Source organism: Microtus oregoni, unplaced genomic scaffold (genome assembly GCF_018167655.1).
Source record: "Microtus oregoni isolate MIOR12 unplaced genomic scaffold, Mior012 000014F_ref0000157, whole genome shotgun sequence".
In the NCBI taxonomy this organism is placed as follows: Eukaryota; Metazoa; Chordata; class Mammalia; order Rodentia; family Cricetidae; genus Microtus; species Microtus oregoni.
In genome coordinates, this window is record NW_024543073.1 from 18,676,903 (window position 1) to 18,701,904 (window position 25,002).

General features: G+C 39.3%; 1 protein-coding gene across 1 annotated transcript in view; it reads right to left on the reverse strand.

The window, feature by feature from the left end:
• Ankrd31 (ankyrin repeat domain 31) overlaps nt 1–25,002 on the reverse strand; it is a 164,926-nt gene that overhangs the window by 62,536 nt on the left and 77,388 nt on the right. The window contains exons 11-17 of the mRNA XM_041663201.1: nt 20,956–21,111; nt 12,896–13,038; nt 9,253–9,397; nt 8,930–8,982; nt 8,224–8,393; nt 6,920–8,169; nt 6,245–6,415 (exon numbers count right to left, since the gene is read on the reverse strand). Coding sequence (XP_041519135.1) covers nt 6,245–6,415; nt 6,920–8,169; nt 8,224–8,393; nt 8,930–8,982; nt 9,253–9,397; nt 12,896–13,038; nt 20,956–21,111 — 2,088 coding nt within the window. The remainder of the gene's footprint in view (nt 1–6,244; nt 6,416–6,919; nt 8,170–8,223; nt 8,394–8,929; nt 8,983–9,252; nt 9,398–12,895; nt 13,039–20,955; nt 21,112–25,002) is intronic.

The window sequence follows — 25,002 nt, forward strand, 5'->3', positions numbered from 1 at the left end:
CTCCCCATACTTGCTACACTGCAGTGATGGCTAACTTTTTTTAAACTATCAAAGAAAATACAGGAGAAAAGAACATAGGATAGATTTGAACAGATTTGGGAAGCAGAACTGAAAAGTCACTGATAAAGAATGAATTGCCTTAACAGAGTGTGGCATGGCCTGCAAGGAGAATCATGGAAAAAGCCTTTCTGAACCCAGGCAATGAGCACCTGGAGTCATAAGTTACCCTGGAAGAAATATGTGTGAACACAGGAAAACTGACCAAAAGCTAATACAGAGTAAAGTTGGGACTCTGAGTTGACTGGCAACCACACACTTTATCTTATACACCCACCCGAAATCCAGAAACCTAGAGGTTTATTTTCCACATTAAACACATCAGAGAAGAAGGAGACTGACATAAAAGCAAAACAGAGAGTTAGGGTAAGAAACAAAGAACATTCATTAGTGCCACTTAGTAAATCTGCCACAAAGACAGATGCTCCAGGTCAAACCTAGAGAGCAAACTCTAAAACCTCCTCTTACAGATTTCTATCTTCTCATCTTTGTGGTTTTGTGGAATTATCTCCCTTGAATAATTTCTTCCAACCAAAAGAACACTTCAACACTGTTAAGAGTATAATATTAACTTCTTTCATGAGGTCACCAAAGATTACAATGCTTGCTATCTTCCTACAGACTCATTCCCTTGCCTTCAGCTTTCACTTTCTGATGAAGAAGAATCTATATTGGAGAAATCCATTCAGCAAGAAATTGATGATGGCCCCCAGTCCACAGGAACTGATGACTTCAGTACAACATGTTTAAGGAACTGTTTTTCCTCAATCGCATGACCTTGGAAGTCCTTCCCTACTCTGAGCTGCAGGTGAGAGCCAGTCCCAACAGCACCTCTACTGAAGCCCTGTGAAAGTTACTGATAGGACCTGGCAAAGTGGTGTCAATTCCTGATCTATGACACTGGGAGACAAATGTGTGTTGCTTAAAAAAAAACTATTAAGTTTGTAATAGCATCTCACTTACTGAAGCAGACTCTCTAAGGCAGGACCAGGAAATCTGTGCTTTAACAAGTGGTCTGTTGCAAGTGAAAGTTGGAGAACTACCACATTAAGCATGAGGCTCTTCCTACTATTTGCCAAACCTCAGCAATCAAACATGTAACTTTAAGGTAACAGATAAAAGATAATTCTCTCCATCAACCAAAGAATGGATAAAGAAATTGTGGCATATTTATTTACACAATGGAGTATTACTCAGCTGTTAAAAATAATGACATAATGAAATTTGCAGGCAAATGGACAGAACCAAAAAAAAATCATCCTGAGTGAGGTAAGCCAGATCCTGAAGACAAAATGGTATGTTCTCATTTATAAGTGGACATTAGCTATAAAGTAAAGGATAATCATGCTACAACCCATAACCACGAAGAGGCTAAATAACAAGGAGGGCTCAAGTGGGGATACATGGATTTCCCTGGGAAGGGGAAATAGAACAGATTTTGTGGATGGGCTGGGAACAGGATGGTCCAGGCATGGGGAGGGAGGAATGGAGAGAGTACTGGAAGAGATGACTAGAACTGGGGGACACTTGCGGGGGTGATATAGAAACCAACACAGTAAAAGCTCCATGGAATCTATGAGAATGATCCTAGCTAAATCTAGTAATGGGGGATACAGGGCCAGACTGGCCATCTTCTTTAACCAGACAAGGCTCTCAGTAGTGAAACTGGGACATCAACCTAGCCACAAAATGTTCAACCCATATGTCCAGCCTGCAAGATGTCTTGGGGTAATGGTGGCACAGAACTTGTAGGAGTGGCCAACCAATGACCAGTCCAACTTGAGGTCTACATCATGAGAGGAAGACTATGTCTGACACTTCATGGATGGCCACGAACCAGAGATTGGGAAGCCTAGAGACCCAGGGGAGAACCAAATATGACTGCCAAAACAAACAAGAAAACAAAACACCCAACCAAATAAACATACACAAGCCAACAACACAAAAACCCTCCAAACTCAATGGAATGATTCCTAATGATATTCTGCTATACTCATAGATTAGTGCCTAGCCAGTTGTCAACAGAGAAGCACTGTCCAGCAACTGATGGCAAAAGATGCAATAACCCAAAGCCAAATACTAGGTGAAGAGAGGGAAGAAGGATTTTAGGAACCAGAGGAGTGAAGGACACCATGAGAACATGACTCACAGCCTCAACTAAGCAGGGCTCATAGAGACTGAAGCAACAATCATGGACCCTGTATGGATCTGACCGAGGTCCTCTGTATATGCATTATGGTTCTATAGCTTGGTGTTTGTATAGGACTCTGAACAGTGAAGTGGGGGATATCTGACGCTTTTGCCTGCTCGTGGAATCCTTATCCTCCCACTGGGTCACCTTTTCCAGTTAGCCTCTGTGTCTAGTCTTAATGTAATTTGTTATGCCATGTTTGGTTTAAACCCATGGGAGGCCTGTTTGTTTGTTTTTGAAGGGAAATGGAGGAGTGGATCTGAGTGACTGTAAGTAGTAGAGGTAGGGGAAATTGCAGTCAGGATACAACTTATGTAAAAAATAAAATTGAAAAAAAGATTCTCTATAAAATAGGTTCTTGAGTTACAGGGATTATAATATTTTCAAAGCTATTTTCATGTATGCTAGTCTGGAACTTGCCGTGTAGACATGACTGGTGTAACATGAGGGCCTACCCCGCTGAAAAAGGTACTGAGCCATGTGGCTAACATATACTAGAATAATGGGCTAATATAAGTTATAAGAGTTAATACAAAGCCTGAGCTAATGGGTCAATCAGTTTATAACTTATGGAAAATCTCTGTGTGATTTCTTTGGGGCCAAACGGCTGTGGGACTTGGTGGGAGGTCAGAAACCCCAACAAGCAGGTCCTCATGTTACAAATAGCTCCAACATGTGGACAACTATATCCATATAAAACCTGAGACAGCTTGCTTGGGTCTGCTCTGCTTGCTAAAGGCAAGTGCTCTCATTTAAGAGAGGCTTCCTGACTCAGCTTTAGCTGCAAAACCCTGCAGTTCTTTAAGAGGTCCTGCCACAAAACACTTAAATGGTGTTGATGAAAAGCTGACCGCTTGCTTTTCGATTTTCAGCTGTAGCAGGAAAAAAGCCATGCCGTTTTAAAATGTGGGCTTTCTGGGAAGTCTTGCCAGGACAATCTTTGACTCTTTCAGGCAGGTGGTCCAACTATGGAACATTTGAGTATGGTTTGCTACAGCTTGCTTGCTAGCAGGGACCTTGAAACGCCACAGAGTTGTGGCAATAAACATGGCTCCAGTGGTACCTGTGCCATTAGGCTAAAATCTCAGAAAGCTAAGAAATGACTATATCCAGCCATCAAAGCCATGGCTTTAATCCTACCCATATTGCTTAACAAATTAAAGACTCATGTGGTCAGAAAAAGAGAGAGAGATACAGTAAAGAGAGATTCAAAGGTAAGTAAAACCTATAAATGGTTTACAGTATGTTAAAAATATATGCAGGCAAAAGGTTAAGGTCCTTAAAATAAAAAAGAAAGAAAGAGTAGTTGGGTATGGTGGTACACAACTTTAATCCCAACACTTGGGAGACAGAGGCAGGTAGACCTCTGTGAATTCAAGGTGTGAGGGTACACACCTTTAATCCCAGCAGGTAGATCTCTGTGAGTTCAAGGACAGCCTGGTTTATAGAGGGAGTACCAGGACAGCCAAAGTTACAGAGAGAACCTGTCTCAAAAGTCCAAAAGTTAAAAGTAAAAATAAAAAAATAGAGTTTAAAATAAAGCCGCATATAGATGGAAAACACACAGAGAATCTTGATACTGTATGTTATTATGCTCTCTTTGAATTGTTTGAATGCCGAGGAAGGAGCAACAGCTGCTAAAAGATATTTGCTTATAAATGCTGCTGAATTAATCCAAGATAGGTATTTTGAAAATAACTTGACTTCAAAATTGAAGTCAAAAGGTATGTTACTCTGGAGAAGAGATTTTGCTTTTGTTTCCACAGGAAATGAGAGGCTGTGGATTCATTCTGAGTTAAGAAAAATCAGGTTTGATCAAGGAAGACCACCTGAGAAATCTCTAGTAGGAACAGATGGCCCAGATGTCTGAGTTCTACATCCAGAACAGATTCAAGACTGCTGCCTGAGATGATGTAGCCTCACAGGATACTCCAGTCATTACTTGAGGATAATTATAAATTTTCTTTATGTCTCCATAAGATTATCAGTGCCCCCAACCAGCAGGAAGTAGCCTGGAAAACTACGCCCACATTCCCAAAAAAATAAACTATGGATATTTTCCTTTGTTAAAAAAAAAGATGGGGAAGTGGTACTGGAGAATTGTCTATATTCTGTCAATTATAAATAAACGCTGATTGGCCAGTAGCCAGACAGGAAGTATAGGTAAGACAACCAGACAGGAAGTAAAGGTGGGTCAAGGAGAAGAGGAGAATTCTGGGAAGGAGGAAGCCCATTCCTCCGCAGTCCTGCCCAGACACGGAAGAAGGAAGATGTGACCTGCCCTGCTGAAAAAGTTACCAAGCCATTTGGCTAACATATACTAAAATGGGCTAATATAAGTTATAAGAGCCAATACAAAGCCTGAGCTTATGGAGACTCTCTGTGTGATTTCTTTGGGACCAAACGGCTGTGGGACCTGGTGGGAGGACAGAAACTCCAACAAGCAAGCCCTCATATTACAGACTGGCCTGGAACTCAGAGAGATCTGCTTGTCTCTGCCTCCTGAGTTCTGGGGTTAAAGGCATGCACGTTCAGTCTCAGCTATGCCATTACATTTTCAACATCTAAAACTCTGTATTGTTGTGATAATTCCTTCTCTTTTCCTATTTAAAAATGAAATATTCTTGAATTCTGTTTCACTGGTGTATGTTTGATCTGTGTAGTTTACTTTGATGTTTCTTTCATATTGGAGCACTTCATAAATAGCTGGTGATCTTTGTCTATATTTAAGTGAGGGAAATTAAAATACAGATCGGAAAGCTGTGGCTGGTAAGAGTGCAGTAGAAGAGAAGGCGTGGTTAAATTCACTGCTGGACAGTTGGGGGATAAGCTAGTATTAGGGAATCTCCTGAGGTCAATATCGAGAATTCTCAATCCCCTATCCAAGTTGCTTATAATTTAGTGGAAGGATATACATATACAAAATTATACTTAACATGATTACATGCTACCAAGGAAGTATATCAGTTTCTTGGGTCAGCTATAACATCTTATAAGCCAGTTGCATTTAAGCAACATAAATTTATTCTGTTATCTGAAATCTAGAATCAAGGTACCAGCAAGGACATAACTGGAAGCACTAGGGTACAAGTCTTCCTTGCCTCTTCTAAATTCTAGTGGCTGTTGACATTCTTTGGCTTTCCCAACTTGAGGTTACATGAACTCCTTTACTTGATCTATGTCTCAAATTTCCCTCTTTCTTTTATAAAGAAGTGTTTGATTAGATTTAGGGTTCATCTAGATAATTCAGAATGGTTCCATCCCAAAGATATTAATTTGATTATTTTTATAAGTATTCCTTTTCTAAAGAAGTCATTTACCATAGAGGTGTTATTCACTAGTTCCAGAGCCTCATTATGGAAGGCTCATCACTCAACATGTAGAAATGTAGAAAATATGCCCACAAAGGTCTTCAATTTATACAAGAAAGGGAAAATAAAAGAAGGCTCACACAGAAAATGCCTTGTCCAGCACCTTTTCTACCTCATAACAACATATAAACTGACTTTTCAGTACTTAATACTTAACCTGAGGTGGTCCAGGTTGTTGTTCATCACAGGATTAGCTCTAAGAACCACTAGAGAGGAGGTAGTTTGCCAGACAAATATACAGTTGATTAATGTGACAAAAATAGTGTCCATACTTCGTTAACAATCATTAAAGGGCTAAATAGATGTGTCTTGAAAATCTGAGATATTACATAATCCTAATCCTCCCACTGAATATTCTTTTCATCTTTGCTGTTCATCTCCTCTAATGTCACAAACTGAAAGTCATAGTCAGCAATATGACCAAAACGTATCCGGAGACTACTGGCTATCCTCAAGTGGAACTTTAACAACAAATATAACTGAAATAATCTCACATCTAAATGAATGTTCTCCAGCATAAAAAACAAACAACTACCCACCAATTTAATTAAACATAGGAATTCTTTGAAGTAAAGTAGATAATGAGGTTTAATTATAAAACTTTGATATAAACATTTATACAAACCTTGGCTGCAGGGAGCTTTCAAGGAACCTTTTCTTTGTCTGAAATTCTGGTCTCTTCCATGGTCTTGGGTATCACAAGGCATTTGAGTTGCTGAACCCACATTTTCCTTTTCCTCCCTGCAATTTCTTACGGTTCTTTCAGCTCTATTGGTATTCGTAGTTAACTCCTCATCTGAAACACAACCATTTAGATTATTAGTCTTGTAGTTCCGCTTACTTACCTTATGACAGGAAAATAAAACTCCTGTTCTTCCAGAGTTTCTGTTTCAAGAAGAACTCCTTGTGAGAAGCCTTTAGAATGTTTTCACAGAGTAGACTAAGTGTGCTGGTTGTAGTGATAATGGAGACACAATGAACACCAATTTTCTGCCATGAAAATGATATTAGGGTTTGAATACTAAATTAGTGCCATATTAAAAAGAGATAAAAAAAATTTGTAGACATTAAGTTTCGCTGGTACCAGTTTAGTAATGATCTTTGATAACAGTTTGAATTTCCAAGTAAGTGCTAGTCATCTGGCTAGCCCTGATGACAGAGCATACACCTCAACATCAGTCAAGCACGAATACCTTACTGAGCCTATCCACTTCCCAAATCACAACCTGTATGGTGGCTTCATCAGCTGGGTCACTACAGGAGAGGTAAAAGTAATGTACAAATTGAGAAATACTAATACCTGATTTGTGAGCAATTTCCTTCTCTTCTCCTTGATCAAGGTGTATAGAGTTGGTCAATTCTTTATTCACATTGTCAGTGGGATGAAAATTTGTATTGTTCACGAGCTCATTCTCTGGAAGGTCTTGACTCCTTTCTTCAGCTTTAGTTACTTCTACTACTTGAGAATGAGTGTGTAAAGGACTATGTGAAGAACTTGGTTTTTGGCCTTCTATGGTATAATTCCTCTCAGTGTCTTGCTTCTTTTCCACATTATATGTATTAACTTGATTAACTAACAGAGTTGGCTCACTGTGGGAATTATTCTGGAATACTTTTAATAGCTCCACTTGACCAGTCAACTGTGAAACTTGCTGTTTTGAAGGTGATCTTGTACAAGACGTAGAATTGGGCTCAGAAATTGCATATGAGTGATGAAAAGAAATCCCATATGTACACTGTTTATGATTTGGAATAGGTTGTTCATAAATTAATGTATCATTCAAGTCACAATAATTAACAGCTTTCTCCTGTGGATGTGTAGTTTGGCCACCTGCTTTTAGCTCATTTTCTTGTAAAGAATAGTTTTCAGAAGATAAAAACCATCGAGAGTTTATTTTTTCTCCATCTGTTGTGGTTTCTTCATTCTGACAGACAGCCATGCACTCTTCCTGAGATGCCGCAGACTTGACAGAGTTGTGGCAATCACTATCACTGTCAGCAAAGCGTCCTTTTATGAAGGAGAGGAAATAATCTTCCCATTCATTAAGGTTCTTGCCTTTTTCATCTGAGCTATGGTTTTCAGGGGGCTTACATGGGCTACTGCATTGCTCTTGGTTAGTGTGAGGTTGTTGATCTGCAGTTACATATGGTAATTTTATTTCTTTATATAATGAAAGTTCGGAAAAGGGAACAGCTTTAGTTTGATCAATGGACTCTAAGAATTGCATTTCTTGACTATCTGATAAATCCAGATTGCTAGTATTTGGCTTTTTGGAATTTAAACAAGCCTCATTATTATTATCTGCATCATTTTTCAAGCTTGGTAGAGCTGGGGTAGAAAGTTCACAAGACTCTTTTGGAAGGTCATCAAGGGTTAGAGCGATATGCTGCTGCTGAGAGACTAATTTATCCATTCCCCTGGAAGAGGAAATAGCTGTTCCCTGACTTAAACTGCAGTCTCTGTCATCTGCTTGAGTCTTTTTATGTTGTGTATTTCTTCCTCTTTTACTTTTAGACACATTAGTTCTGCTGTCTTTCACACTGCAGACTCTGCTCCTTCTGAGTCCTGTACAGTCTATTTGGTTAATAGTTGATTGCCTAGGCTTGGAATTTCCAAATTCTATGGTATTTTTCTGGCAATGTTCATATACATATTCTTTATTTACAGGTAAATTGTTTCTTTCTTTATTGATTTCTACATGTTCTGGTTCCTGTCTATTAGAATTTTCACTACAAATAAACTCAGTGTGATTATTAGAACTTAATTTTGGTTTCTATAAAAAAAACAACAACAAAATGATTAGTTTCAATTTCAGATGTATATCTATAGACTCTGTGATACACTTTTAAGGGAGCATTACAGGAGTATGTTCAAGACTAGAATTAGGCCAGTTTCTTCCTTTCCTCTCTAGAAGAATTATGGGTAAAGCCATGACTGAAATAGCAGATGAATCATAATCACCTAATGTAAACTTTATTGGACTGACAAGGGTAATTTTTACTCTTGTATTACTCTTAAATCAGAAAAATTTTGACATGGTTGAAAAATCCCAGACTCCATAAAGAACAAAAGAAAGGAAACTGCTTACAGTACATTACTGTGGTGTGCTACACTTACCTAATTGCTTCTCAGATTAACAGGCTAGAACCTTTTGGTATCTCATGCAATTATTTCAAAATGTCTTAAACCAAAGGTGAAGTTACTAGCCTGATGAATGCTTCACTAATCTTTCTTTCCCTCAGCTAATCTATAAAAACAACCAGCAGATGCAAACCTGCAAAAACAGTTTATTGCTAAAGACATATATACCTTGTACTGGAATATATCGTCTACATATGTTGGGTCAGTGCTCTTCCTTTGAGCTGCAAACAAAAGGAGAAAATGAAAGTAAACATCTTCCAGTTGTTAAGACTCTAAACTTTTAAAACCTACAAGTCTTTTGATTTGAGGGGCCTCTTCTCATGTACAATTGCAACAAGCAGTGAGTTTTATTAAAAGGATGAAACAAAGGTATCATTGAATGTACTTTCTGAAAACTTGTGTGGGAAACTAATTCAGTTTCTACAATTCTAAATTCAGTTTTTATAACTCTATCAACATGATCAAAGTACAACAAAGTGGCTCAATCTTACCTGACAGGTGATGGTTTTTATGTTTAGGAATGTATTTCCTAAGGAGATTCTCCATAAAGGAATCCTTGGCCTCATCTAAAGCACATGTTCCATGGTCACTTTTAAGTAATGGGTCAGCTCCATTCAGAAGAAGTAACTCTGCCACCTAGATAAAGATTGTTCACATAAAGGAGCCCAGACAGAGGGTGTATTATTTCAACAACGCCGAGTCAGGGGTTACCTATAAAATATTTGCCCAGTAAGAGCAATTAGTAATTGCCCCGAGTTATAATTAGTTTAAAAAGAAAATCCTTTCTCTTATAAAAGAACAAAACAAGCAAACAAACAAAACAAGAATAAGGGAGAGAAGAGAAGGAAGGGAAAAGAGAAAGGAACAGTGTGCTGTGAAGGGAACGTCCTTCATCCTCTTCCCCATGCCCACAGCTTTGGTCTAATCAGTAGAGACAGCAGCTAAATGGGTTCATAGGCTTGGAAGACTTGGGGGTCAATAGGAAGTACCAGCTAAAGTAAATTGCCTTTTAAAATTCATTGGGCAAATACTGCCGTAGTTAAGCTAATGCTCCTCAGGACTCAGTATTTACCCTTTAGCCAAGAGCAATGATTTTAAAGGAAATAAAGAAATGACAAATATAACGCCATCTTGTCCTGACTCCATTTTGTGTGCTTAGAAAATTCTCAGCCCTCTATCCCCCACCCTCAATGGTCACATCGGCCTTGGCAACACATTTGAGTTTTCCATGTCCTTGGCCATGGTCCAGATGTACTCACCAAAATAACTAGCAAGTTATGTTTAAAATAATTACCATTCTCTGGAGGAATGAATGCTTCAAGGTTACTCTGACCCTCATCTAACTTTGATGTAAACTACAGTCTTTGTGGGTTTTGCCTTTTAAAACTGCATCCCTGAGCGTGGGCACCAAGAGACTTGAGAGGCACAAACTTGCTCTTGGTCTGACCATCAATAAAAAGGACCTAATCTTTTAATGAGCTTAATCAGCATGATTGTCAATAACATCTGATGTGAATCACTTCAGTTTAAACAATAAAGTTGTATAAAATTTACAGTGAAAGTGTAAGACTTGAAGTTACAACAGAGGAGACATTCTCCTAGAAAAAGAGGTAGTGTGTGCAGGACAAAAACAGATCCTTTAAAAATTACTAAGAATCAGCAATGTGGTGCTTTACAATGGGGATTTAATGTTAGATACAAAAACAAAGCAACAGTAGGTAAAATTAAGATTACACATATGGCAGTCAGAGGAAGAAGTCAAAGAATATGTATTTCCATACAGTTCAGCAAAGAAAGCACAGAGCACACTGCATTCTTTCAGGAAGAGTGCTCTGACATGGAACAGACTCTGCTGCTCAGCTATTGAGATTTGGTGTCCAATAACAAGATATATAACATGAGAAGATGGAGGAAGAAAAAGGTGACTGGGTTAGACAGGGAAGTCAGGTGACCTTGTGGAATCTGGGTTGAGACAAGGACTGAATACACTACTTTGACAAGACTTGTTGTGGATAAGAGATAGTCTGCCTTACTAAATGTCTACGTGCAGCAATTCCCTCCCCCTGCCAGGGTCCTGAACCCAGAGCCTCACAAAAGCTAACAATATTCTATCACTGAGCTATACTTTTATTCCAGATAGGAACTTTGAAGGGTGGCAAATAAAGCAAACTTTCCCTGAGTGTTCTTTCTACTTTCAATCTACATTTGGATTATCTATTCAGTAACTGCTGCTACAAAAGAAAAAAACAAAAACCTCAAAATTTGGCTTAAGAACCTGGAATTTGAGAATGGCCTAGGTAGGTGGTTCTGTCCAATAGTTTTTCATGTAGTCAAGCTGTTGGCTGGACACATAGTCATATTATACTTAGACAAGGGCTGGAAGATATTTTTCTAAAATGGTTAAGTAACCTGGCTATAGGCAGAAACAATAATCACTGCCACGTGGGCTACTCTAATAGCTGCTTGGGTGTCTATATGATAAACAGTTACCCCTCTCTAGTTAATGAGTCACGAGAAAGAACTGAAAGTTCCAGTATCTTCTAACATAACCTTAGAACCCACATGCTGCCACATCTTATTTGCTAGAAGCCAGCCATCACAATGTCATCCTTTATTCCTTGGGGGGGGGAGATTAGGCTCTATGCTTTGAGAGGGGAGTATTAAGGAATTTGTAGACTGATTTTAAAACTTTCCTAAGTATTTTCTGTATTCTGTCATTCTATTTTGAGCATTGATAGAAGCTTTACATGTAATAGCAAAATCTACAATCCTGGTGATCTTGGAGCGGAATATTATATTACTCAAGAATAAAGAGATATCAATTATTTAACATCATATAACAGAGAAGAATGTTAAAAGCATTATGCTGTTTTAAAAGGTAAACACAACAGAAAATATTCTGATATTTCTGATATTCTGAAAAAGATAGAATTACAATAGAAATCAGATAATCTGCATGAAGGGCTGGTTTGGGAGAAAGGAGATTGATTGACGGCAATCTTTGAAACAATGGTGAAGGACTGGGACTGTCTTAGAGTCATTCTTCTAACATTAACTATGTCCCATGTGGAATTCTCTTTCCCCAGGTTTTCACAAATGGTGTCCCCATCCACCATCATTATCAAATACATTATCGAAATAAGCAAAACTGTCTAAATTCTCCTTAAACACTCTTCCACACCATAAATAAGTCTGCTCATAACTCCCAGAAGCCTCTTTAGTCTCTCTCTGCTAGGTATTTGTTCTAAACATATGAAGAAAAGATCGTACTAGGGTCAGTTGATTTAGCTCATTTGTACCTCAGGAGCTTTTAACCCATAACTTCTCATCCCTAAAATCAACAGTAAAATGTCTTCAGGGAGTGGCGGTATAGCTCAGTGATAACATGCTTTACTACCATGGGCACCCCCAGATTAGATGTAAGGCACTACAGAAAGGAGGAAGGGGAAAGAATGGGAAAGGGGTAGAGAAAGAGGGCAGGGAGGGCAAATAGGAGGAACAGGAAAAGGAGCAACATCTACAGCAAAGCTTCAATTCACTAATATAGTGCCTGTAGTTTCTGAGATAAATCATGGACACTGGATTCATTACCTTCCTTAATATTTTCCTGCACTAGAATGGAATTATAACCATGAGGGCAACTGTGGCTAACTCTGGCATTCTCCCACCCTGTTCTGAATGTTCCACTGCAGTCCATGAGGTTGCTGGTTTCCTACTGGACTGAACATCACTGTTTATAGAAGGAAACATCCTTTGAAAGTGTGAATCACTGTATAAAAAGAGCTTTAAAGGAGTACACACTGAAAACCATACTATGCAAAAAAATGTTCTGTATGACTATATACAAATAGTATGTTAAATGGCAAGTTCCTGTAATCTCAGCTACTCTGGAGGCTGAGGCAAAAAGAGCCCTTGAGCCCAGGAGCTCAAGGTCAGCCTGGATAATAGTATTAAGTAAACAAATAAAAAAATGTCACCAAAAAAGTATACAATGGCATCCATCATATTGGGACTAATGGTAAGTATCATAAGGTGAATTATATTACAAATTCTGAGCATTTATTAGCAAATGAACTGAAAGTGAAGCTTGCTTTCCTGCTGTGTGTTTATTCTATAACCAGAAGCAGCGAGTACCTGGTAATGTCCATTCATCACAGCATCGTGCAGGGGAGTAATCTGGTACTTTCCCTTGACATTCACTTCTGCTCCACCCTCTAATAGCGCACTTACTGTCTGATAGTATCCTCCTACACTAGCTTCATGAAGTGCTGTCCAACCTATTATAGAAAAAGACATTTTTATTTGACATCTTAATAATGGCTCATGCATAAATCTTTTTAAAAAATCAAAACAATTCTAGGAGCTAGAGAAATGCCTAGGCCGTCAATAGCATATACTAATGTTGCAGAGGACCTGTGTTTGGTTCCCAGCACTCACACTGGGTAGCTCACAACTATCTGTAACTCCAGGTCTAGCGGGTGCAACACCCCATCTGGTCTCTACAGGCCCTTACATTTACATTCACATACCCTCAACACAGAACACACACACATACATACATACATACACACATGTAATTAAAACTAATACATATTTTAAAACACTCTAATTTTATATAGTTTCCTTAAAAGTATTCTGATTACATGAGCACACATAACATCTACATCAAACTATTTTGTATTATTTAGTGAATTCAAGGAGGGCTGGGAATGTATCTTAGTTTATACTGTGTGCCTAGCATGCACAAGGACCTGGGTTTAAGAACAGGTTCTACCGAAAGTCAGTCATGGTTCTGCATGCCTGTAATCCTTGCACATGGAAGGTGAGGACAGGAGAATATAAAGTCCAAAGTCATCCTCTGCTACACAGCAAGTTTGAGGCCAAACTAAGCTACCTTGTCTTTTTTTGAAAAAAAAAAAAGGAAAAAGAAAAAAGAAGAAAATTAAATTTTTAACCCTCAGCCCTGCTATAGCAAAAATATAAAAGGAAGACCATAAATATTTTTTATTTTTAATTATATATGTACATATGTCTTTTTGTGAGAATGTACATACAAATGCAGTGCCCATGGAGGTCAAAGGACTGAATATCCCTGGACCTAGAGTTACGGCAGCAGTGAGCTGCCTGATGTGGGTGCTGGGAACCGAACTTGAGCCCTGTGCAAGAGCGTTATGAACTCAGCACTGGTGAGTCATCACGCCAACCAAGAAAGCAAGTGTTCTACAGTATTCGTAAAACCCTTCCAGGTCAGCTTCCAAGGGTAGAGAATGCTGGTTACAGGCTGCTTCTGCAGGGAAGCAGAAGCTTTATTTCTAATTCAAGGGATAGCCATTAAAGCACCTCAGCCAGCAGACCACATACACAAGAGTTAACAGACTTATTTCCCTTTTACTTACACAAACAATGTTTATATTTGCAGCAATTCAACCAACAAACCATATACGATGTCTTTATATAAATATCATCTTCTTCATTAGTCAGAGGTAACAGTACACTGTTAACAATTACTAAATTCAATACATATGATAGGTTTAATTAAGTTCAAAAACTCATGTAAAATCATATTTAACTTACACTTTAGGCCTCAATCTAATCATTGACATTTTTAGGCTATAAAATTCATTTTTGTTCTGAGCATCATAGAATATTTAACAGCTTTCTCAATCTCCTGGACTGAAGAGACACTCTTATTTCAGAAATACCATTAAAAATGTTTACAAGGGCTAGAGAAAAGGCTTGGACATTAAAGGCTAGGCTCACAACTAAAAATGTTTGTAAATATTCTCTAGTGTTCCCTTGGGAGGAAAGTCAGCTCAACTGAGGAACCATTAACACAAACTCAAAGCAATTCCAATAAAATCAGAAACAAGACAAGGCTGTGCACTTTCTCCATACCTATTCAATATAGTGCCGGAAGTCTGAGCTAGTGCAGTAAGACAGCTGAAGGAGACCAAGGGCACACAAACTAGAAAGGAGTCAAAGTATTTTTACTTGCAGATGATGTGGTAGTACACATAAGTTAACCTAAAAAGCCCACCAAGGAACTCCTACAGCAGATAAAAACTTTCAGTAAAGTAGCCGAATATAAAATTACCTCACAAATATCAGTAGGCCTCCTGCACACAAATGATAATTAGACTGAGAAAGAAATCAGGGAAACAATACCTTTCATGATAGCCTCAAATAATATAAAATATCTTGGAGTAACTCTAACCAAATGAAAGCTTTACATGATTAGAAACTTCAAGTTTTTGAAGAAAGAAATTAAGGAAGGTATCAGAAGATAGAGAGATCTCCCATGCTCACAGATCTGTAGGATTAACATAGTAAAAATGGCCATCCTATCAAAAGCAATCTACAGATTCACTGCAATCCCCTTCAAAATTCCAACACAATTCTTCACAGATCTTGAAAGGACGGTTTCAGCTTTATATGAAAACACACACACACACACGAACGCTAAAATAGTCCCGAATAATAAAAGAATTTCTGGAGGCATTATTTTCCCAGTTTAAAATAGCATGATATTGGCCAAAAACAAACAAAAAAAACCACAAAAAAACAGAAATATTTACCAACAGAATCAAATTAAAAACACAGAAACAAATCCACACACCTATAGACACCTGATTTTTTTTTTATAAAGAAGTCAGAGATATACACTGGAAAAATGACAGCATCTTCAACAAATGGTGCTAGTCAGACTGCATGGCTACGCGTAGAAAAATCCAAATAGATCCACTTATCACCCTGCACAAAACTCAACTCCAAATTGATCAAAGACATCAATATAAGACCAGACAAACTGAATCTGGTAGAAGAGAAAGTAGGGAATAACCTTGAGATTATCAGCAAGGAAAAGACTTTCAGAACAAAATAGTGTTACACCACCACTAAGATCAACAATTAACACATGGGACCTCATGAAACTGAAAAGATTCTGCATTGCAAAGGATACCATCATTAGACAAAATGGCAGCCTACAAATTAGAAAAAGATTTTTTTACCAAGTACATGGCCGGTAAATAGCTAATATCCAAAATATATAAAGAAGTCAAGAAACTAGATATCAAGAAAACAAATAACCCAATAAAAATGAGGTATAGATTTAAACAATGAATTCCTATTGTAGAATATTAGTTTCCGATGTGTTACATTTGTTTATGCTGTAGAATATTTGTTGAATGATGCAAAGATGTGTTGCATTCTTTTATGTTGCATTTGTTTAACTCTGAAGCCGTGTTATTTTGCCTGCCTAAAACATCTGATTGGTTTAACAAAGAGCTGAATGGTTAATAGCTAGAGGAGAGGGATAGGTGGTGCTGCCAAGTAGAGAGAATAAACAGAAAGAGAAAAGGAGAAGATGAGGAGCTAGAAAATAAGGAGAGGAAGACATCAGGGTCCAGCCACCCAGCAACAGGGCCAGTCACAGAAATACAGTATAGAGAAAGATAAAAGTCCAGAGGCAAAAGGTAGATAGGATAATTAAAGTTAAGAAGAGCTGGCTAGAAACAAACCAAGCTAAGGCTGGGCATTCATAAGTAAGAATAAGTCTTTGTGTATTTATTTTGGAGTTGGGTGGTGGGCTCCCCAAAGAGTAAAGGTAAAAAAGTCAACTGCAAATTCCCATATCGCTAATAAGCACTTGAAGAAAGGTTTAACATCTTTAGCTATCAGGGAAATGCAAATCAAAAAACTACTTTGAGATTTCATCTTATACCTGTCAGAGTGGGTAAGATCAAAAAAACAAGTGACAGCTCATGCTGGCAAGGATGCAGAGTAAGAGGAACACTGTGCATTGCTGGTGGGAGTGCAAACTCGAACAGCAAAGCTGTTCAATCTATCTGAAGATCCAGATATTCCACTCTTGGCCATATACCCACAGAGACACTTGCTTGAACATGTTCATTACTGCTCTAGTCTTACTAGGCAGAAATTGGAAATAACCTAGATGTTCCTCAACAGAGGAATGAATAAAGAAAATGCAGCAGGGAATCCTGGAGTCGGCCTAGGTTAGTTGCCCTGAGAGGTATGTGCTGTAAGTTTTTGGAGTCTATGGCTCCTGGGGCACTGTATGCCTTTCGGTTCCTGAGAAACCCAGGCATTCCCTCAGGCAGTGAAGCATTCATGCCACTCTGCTTCTCTGTGTTCCTAGAAATCAATGAGCACACAGAAGATTGGCCAGATAATTGGTCTTAGACATTAATCTTGTGTGCCCTGTATAACCTGAAAACAACACTGTATTCTGGCAACTACCATTATATTGATTCTGGCCCTCACCATTATATTGTTTCCGAAAGGGACTAAAAAGTCTGATTGCTTGCAATTAACTTGTCATAGCCTCAGTCTTGCTGTGACCCCTTGAGCCTGGTCAAGATTTATTTCTCACCAGTCTTATCAAGTAACCTTGGCCTGGTAGGTAAGCACTGGTGCTTAAAGCTGTACATTTACACAATGGAGTATTATTCAGCTCTTAAATAGGTAACATCATTACATTTGCTGGTAAATAGACAGAGCCAGAAAAAAAAATCATCCTGAGTGAGGTATCTCAGACCCAGAAAGACAAATTTGGTAAGAATTTGGTTATAGGTGGGTATTAGCTCATAAGTCAGTGATAACAAAGCTACAATCTGTAGAACCACAGAGGGTAGATATAGAGTAAGGGGCCAGAAGGAACAGAAAAATCTAGTAAAAAAAGGGAAATAGAACAATTACAGATGGGATACAAAAATGAAGTGCAGAATGGGGAGAGGCGATTGAGAGAAGAAATAATGGGAGAATTGTTACAAGGAGAGCGGGTGGCCCTTTATTCATTCTGTCCAGCTAGCTTGCACCCGAAATAATCACACAGAAATTGTATTAATTAAATCATTGCCTGGCCCATTATCTCTAGCCTCTTATTGGCTAACTCTCACATCTTTTTTTTATTAATTAATTAATTTATTAAAGATTTCTGTCTCTTCCCCGCCGCCGCCTCCCATTTCCCTCCCCCTCCCCCAATCAAGTCCCCCTTCCTTGTCAGCCCAAAGAGCGATCAGGGTTCCCTGCCCTGTGGGAAGTCCATGGACCACCCACCTCCATCCAAATCTAGTACATAGTGGACAATGAGGACTACTGAGAACTCAAGAACAATGGCAATGGGTTTTTGATCCTACTGCACGTACTGGCTTTGTGGGAGCCTAGGCAGTTTGGATGCTCACCTAACTCTCACATCTTGATTTAACCCATTTCTAATAATCTGTATAACACCACGAGGTCATGGCTTACCAGGAAAGATTCAGCACATCTGAACTGGCAGCTCCATGGCAGCTCTCCATCTGCCCTTCTTCCCAGCATTCAGTTCTGTCTACTCCGCCTACCTAAGTGTTGCCCTATCAAAAGGCCAAGGCAGTTTCTTTATTCAACCAATGAAAGCAACACAGAGGCAGAAAAATCTCCTACACTAAGAAGTAGTTAAAATTAAAGGCCATTTGAGGGTTAGTATGTAAACCTAACAGAGTAGAAAGTTCCTAAAATATATACATCTATAAAGACAATCTATATGAAATTGCCAAATAATGGGCAAAGCAGAATTTCAACTGGCCATCTCTTGCTACCAAACAAAGTTTACAGTATCTAGACAGTTGAGCTGTTGGCCAACAGGTTCCAACAAACACTTCATCCTTGCTGCCAGGAATAGTATAACCAACTAAACCAAAATAATGGCCCAACAGAGCAGATCTACCTTTAAAAGTTCTCAGAAGGTGGCATACACCTTTCCTATTCTGCTGTGACAGTCACGCCCAGAAGCACCAACAAACAGACACTACCTGTGACATCTACATTCCTAAGCACATGGTAGGCAGTTTCGTTTTAAGGCACTCAACATTGATTTCCATCATGTTGTGTTAATAGCTCTTGTTTTATAAGATAAACATAGTCTGATCAACTTGCTAAACTACAGATTTGTGTGTTCCACACACACACACGAGGGGGAGGAGAGGAGAGAGAGATTAGTATTTTTAAACAGATGTAGTTAATTTCTGATGAAAATGACTTGTTGACTACTTTGTGGAAACACTGTTCTCTGACTCTAAAAAAAAATGCCAGCAAACAATAAAAACAGAGGTATGATGCACAACAGAGAGGAAAGATGAATAATAAGAGTCTGAGAAGCTTGGAAAATAAAATAATGACAATTAATTCAGGAAGGTCATGGAAGTGCCTGGGGAAGTGAGGAAACTGGCTGAAGATACATAGGGAACAGCCAGAAAGGTTGTTAACACTGTCCCAAGAAAAGGGGGAATGAAAAAATACATTAAGACGTAATTGGAAACTCATAGAGTCAAATCTGGCTGCATGTAGAGATACTTTTGAACTCAAGAAACACTAAGTACTGAAGAAGGACTACAAATCCCTTAAAAATCAAGAGAGTAAATGTGAGGGTCGGGGCTCAGAGGCTGGGCAGTCCAGAGATCCAGGATAGAATCAAATACAACTGACAAAAGACAAGTCCATGAAATTATCTCTAATGATATTCTGCTATGCGCATAGTCTGGTGCCTAGTCCACCTGCCATCAGAGAGGCTTCAACCAGCACCTGATGGATATAGATACAGAGACCCACTGTCAAACATTTAGTGAACCTCTGGAAATCCTGTACAAGAGGGGAAGGATGGATTATGAATGTCAGAGGGGCCAAGAACACCATGGAAAAGCACACAGAGTCAAATGACCTGGGCTTATGGTGACTCAAAGAGACTGAACCACCAACCAGAGAACTTGCATGGGACTGACCTGGACCCTCTGCACATAGGTTACAGTTGTGTGGCTTGGTCTCCTTGTGTGGCTTGGTCTCCTTCCTAACAGTGGAAGCAGGGACTATCTCTGACTCTTTTACCTGATTTTGGGACCCTTTCCTCCTACTGGGTTGCCTTATCCAGCCTTAATAGGAGAAGAGATGCCTAGTCTTGCTGTAACTTTGTATGCCATGGCTGCCTGATATACATGGGAGACCTGCGCTTTTATGAAGAGAAAGGAGGAGTGGATGGTGGGAGGAGGATGAGGGAAGAGACTGGGAGAAGAGGCAGGGAAACTCTGAATAAGCTGGGAAAATTGGCTAGTTAATTAAAAAAATTTAAAGAGTAAATCTCTTGCAAGCAGAAGAGTAAGGTTTATAGAATCTTAGTTATTAATCTAAGTGTATGATTTAAGGGCTAGGGAGACAGTTCAGCAGATAAAGGTGCTTGCTGCTAACCTTGATAACCTGAGTTCAATCCAGGGATCCCACAGAGTAGAAGGAGAGAACTGACTTTCACAAATTTTCCTCTCATGTCCACACATGTGCTGCTACAGTGTGCATGCACACCCACGCTCATGCATACATGCACACTGAATCAATCAATCTAAATAAAAATCAATCATTTCAAAAATCATTTTAAACTATGACCACATTGCAAAATCAGGCCTTCATATTCTAAGTACTGGAGCAGTACCTGCTCAACCATGGGTTGCACTATGCCATCATTTATGCACCAGAGATTTTGCACTGTTTGATAAATAGGCAATCTAGAGGCTAAAGGAAAAGTATAGATACTCCAAAGCACCCGCAGACTGGCCCACTGTTGTTCACATAAGTATCTTTATACACTAACACACAAGTTATCTTTACAATCAGTCCTATCTAGAAAACATGTAAGATTCTCCACAGAAGAAAGTACTGCAGAACCGGCCACAAGGAAAGACTGCTTCCTTCCTTAGTAATCTATCCACCTGCTACCTCATATTCTATTTTGCCTGTTTCCCTGGTCTTACACCTTCTGTATCCCTGCCATTACTACAAATTTTCCCTTGAGATTTGGTTAACATTAGTTACTTCCAGTTTTGGTCTCCTCTTACCTCCATTCAAGGTTAAGTCTCACATTAGTGCTCTTATAAAGTGAGCACCAGGAACCAGCCTTCCTTCTGTATAATGTAAAGTGAGCACCAGGAACCAGCCTTCCTTCTGCATAATGCACTGCACACGGCCTACCTGACATCTTTAATCAGAAATGCAGTGTTCTTCCACCACTCAACTAATTCTCTTCCTTGAGAAATAATGAGGAGCCAGAAAGTTACTGGAGAGCATACTGCCTTCGGCTCACTTTGTCATACTCTCATGTGGGCAGTTCAGCTGAGACTGCAGATGGCTCCCTAGACAACTGTGGGTTGACTTACCAGCATAACTCAGCTGATTGACATTTCCACCATTTTTTATGCAACAGCGAACCAGATCAACATCATTATGGAGAGCAGCTTTATACAGTAAATTCTCTCCAAAAACGTTTCTCCGGTTTATACTACAAGGACACATTTTATTCATCTTCCCTTTTCCTAAAATGAGAGAAAGAACAAAGGTGCACACCTTTAATCCCAGCACCCAGGAGGCAGGGGCAGGTGGATCTAAATTCAAGGACAACCTGGTCTATAAAGTGAGTTCCAGGACAGCCAGGGCTACACAGAGAAACCCTTTGTCAAAATGGGGCAGAGGGCGGGGGACAGACTATGATTAATCTAGTCAATATTAAAAGTGGGTGTATTACATTATTAAAGAGTATTTTATCCATTAGCCTTACTGTAATTTTATCTAAATATAAAAAATGTAAAGATGTGTTAGTTTTAAAATATTTGTAGTAAACTAAAACTCATGATACACATTGATTAAAACCTTACAAAAGTGCTCATAAAAGATGCCAGATTTTCTTAAAAATTCTAAGCAAAGGATTACTTAAATCTAGAATTATTTACTGTCTGCTATATTATCTATCTGCATGTCTCTGCAGGTCCATGAGGTAAAAGCTTAGTTTTTTAGTTACTAGGAGATAGTAGAGCTTTTAAGAGGTTGGGTCTACTAAGAGGAAGTCAGGTTACTGGAGGTATATTGGCAAAGGAGACCTTCTCTTATGCTTTCTGCTCATAACATAAGCAGATTTGTCCCCCAGGTGCTTCTGCCATTATTACAGGTCCAATCATCCATGGACTGCACCCTCTAAATCTAGAATCCAAAATAATCTGGTGTAGGACAATTCTGTATTCTGTCAATTATGTTTTAAATAAATGCTGATTGGCCAGTAGTCAGGCAGGAAGTATAGGCGAGACAACCAGACAGGAAGTAGAGGTGGGGCAAGGAGAACAGGAGTATTCTGGGAAGAAGGAAGCTCTCCTCCCCAGTCCTATCCAGACACTGAAAAAGCAGAATGTGACCTGCCCTACTAAAAAAGGTACTGAACCAGGTGGCTAACACATACTAGAATAATGGGCTAATATAAAATATAAGAGTTAATAAGAAGCCTAAGCTAATGGACCAAGCAGTGTTTTAATGAATACAGTTTGTGTGGTTATTTTGGGTGTAAAAAAACTGGGTGGCTGGGATGACAAGTAGCCCACTCCTTCTGTTACAGAATGGCACCCAGAAATTTTCCTGACTCAGTGCCGTAGCAGGAAAAATGCCGCGTGGTTTTAAAATGTCGCTTCCTGGGATGTGCTGCCAGTACAAATGCCAATTATTAAGCATTTCAATGGCATTTGTGGACCCGGGGTGTTTCTGTTCCCACTTGGGGTCGAGAACATGCCCATGGCTTGGCTTTTCCTGCCTGGGAAGATGGCGGATCAGTCTACTAGGCCCAGGCAGGCAGGAGAGCATGGCGGATTCCTGCCGCCATACACAGAAATGTTTCCAGCTCCACAGTGCTCTGCATAGCAGATTTGGCTGTAATTCAGATAAAAAGGGTTTATGTGCTACACGCTCAATCTTGGGGCTGGAGAGATGGCTCGGCGGTTAAGAGCACTGGCTGTTCTTCCTAGAATTCCTTTTTAAGCCCTCTTACATAAGTTTTACATGGAGTTAGTTGGCCACATTGGGCGCCAAATGTTGATAGAGAGAGTGCCCTTTGTTTGTTCCGGCCGCCTGGCTAGCTTACACCTGAAAGAACCACATAGAAATTATATTAATTAAATCATTGCCTGGCCCATTATCTCTAGCCTCTTATTGGCTAACTCTCACATCTTGATTTAACCCATTTCTAATAATCTGTTTATCACCAAGAGGTCATGGCTTACCAGGAAAGATTCAGCATGTCTGACCCAGCAGCTCCATGCGGCTCTCTGACTGTGCTTTCTTCCTCCCAGCATTCAGTTCTGTCTTCTCTGCCTACCTAAGTTCTGCCCTATCAGGCCAAAGCTGTTTCTTTATTGATTAACCAATGAAAGCAACACATAAACAGAAGGGCCTCCTACACCATAAGAAAATTGGCAATTTAGATCTATGACCCTGCATGTAGAGAAATGAATGCAGTGAGCCCCAAGGTCCCTATGACTTTTGTTCAGATGAACTTTCAGAGAATATTGGTACAGCGGAAGGGTGTTACAAAGTAAGGTAATCCCATTAATCTTAGAAACAGAATCAGAGTTTGGTGAGACAGTTGTATCTAGAACTTGATGTGACAAGTGGGATACCACAGAAGAGGAAATAAAGAAAAGGTATCAAAAATCTACATGGGTGTCCTTGAGTCATTGGTTAAGTAAATTGCTCGCATATAAGAGTAATCTTAGGCTGGGGAGATGGCTCAATGAGTACAGTGCTTGCTAAGCAAGTGTGAGAACATGAGTTTGGATCCCCAGCACCCATATAAAGGCCAGGCACAGCAGGATGTGCCTGACCCCAGAGGTGGGGAGGTACAGACTAGCTAGTTGGTTATCAGAAACAAAAACCTCAAAGTAAGTGAAAAAATAACGCGGGGAACAATAGGAATAGATACATACATCAGCATCTGGTCTCCACGTGCATACACACAGACAGGCATACCTGCACAGAGACATGCATATAGCCCACATAAACACAAAGAGGGGCCTCTTCCATAAGGCTAAGCAAGAACAACTAATGAGTAAGTAGAGAATCGCCAGCTCTCACACAGGGCTAGGAGACATTTGCATTCCTAGGAGTCTGAGTATACAGACCTTGCTGAACATCCAGGGCATTTAAGGGACCCCAGAATGGTCATTTCTCATGACCTCCCTTCTTCAGGGCCCAACACTACACATGCCTTTCAAAATCTTTATACTGAGCCGGGCGATGGTGGCGCACGCCTTTAATCCCAGCACTCGGGAGGCAGAGGCAGGCGGATCTCCGTGAATTTGAGACCAGCCTGGTCTACAGAGCTAGTTCCAGGACAGGCTCCAAAGACACAGAGAAACCCTGTCTCGAAAAAAAAAAAAATTCAAAATCTTTATACTGAAAAGTTAATCTTCACGTAACTTGTCAGCCAAAGTAAAATTCAACACTACTTTTAAAACACACAAGTAGAAATATTTTGTTGCATATGAATATTGACTCATTTTCCACATTGTCTTTTCACTTCAGAAAAGCAGTTTTGCATGTTTATTTCCAGACTGTATTTAATTTCCTTGACCTATTTTCCTACTGATACCAGGGTCATGCTATTTTTTATTATGATAGCTACAAAATTCCTAAAGCTTGATCAGAATAGCTCTCAAATTTTATTTCCAGTCACTTTGCTGTTGTAGGTCCTTTGCATTTAAAAATAAATTGACTAATAGTAATCTTATAAAAAGAAAGGAAAAGAGAGAGATGAGGGAGGAAGGGGAATGGAGTGGAGAGAAGGCTGGAGTGATGACTCAGTCAGCAGTGCTTGCCTAGCAAGCATAAGAACCTGAGTTAGATCCAAGACAGAGACCAGGGCTCCTAACGGCTTCCTAGCTAGCCAACTTAGCTTTCTTCGGCAAGTTCCAGGCCAGTGAGAGGCTGTCCCCTGGCCTTGACATGTGCACCTTTTTCCTCTGCCTAAACCTGTGCATGTGTGCATGTGCCAGACATGGGGGTGGGGGAAAGAAAAGACAAAAGAGTCTCTGCATGGGTTTTGACTAGGATTTTATACAAACCACAAATTTGAAAAGCAGCACTTTAATAATAGTTCTCTTCTGTTCATCAAATTTTCTTTGATTTCTTTGTCTTTTTTTGTTTTGGTAAGTTTTAGTGATTTGACGTTTTTTAATAAAATTCATTTCTAAATACACATTTTGCTATTATAATGGTGGTTTTCAAATTTCACTTTATTTATTGCTATAGTATATAAGGATATTTGCATATTTTGTACCCTACAAACTTCCCTGAATTAAATGACAGTAGATATATTAGTTGCTTTCCTGTTGCTATGATAAAACACCATAACCAAAAGCAACTTAAGAAAGAACAGCTTATTTTGGCTT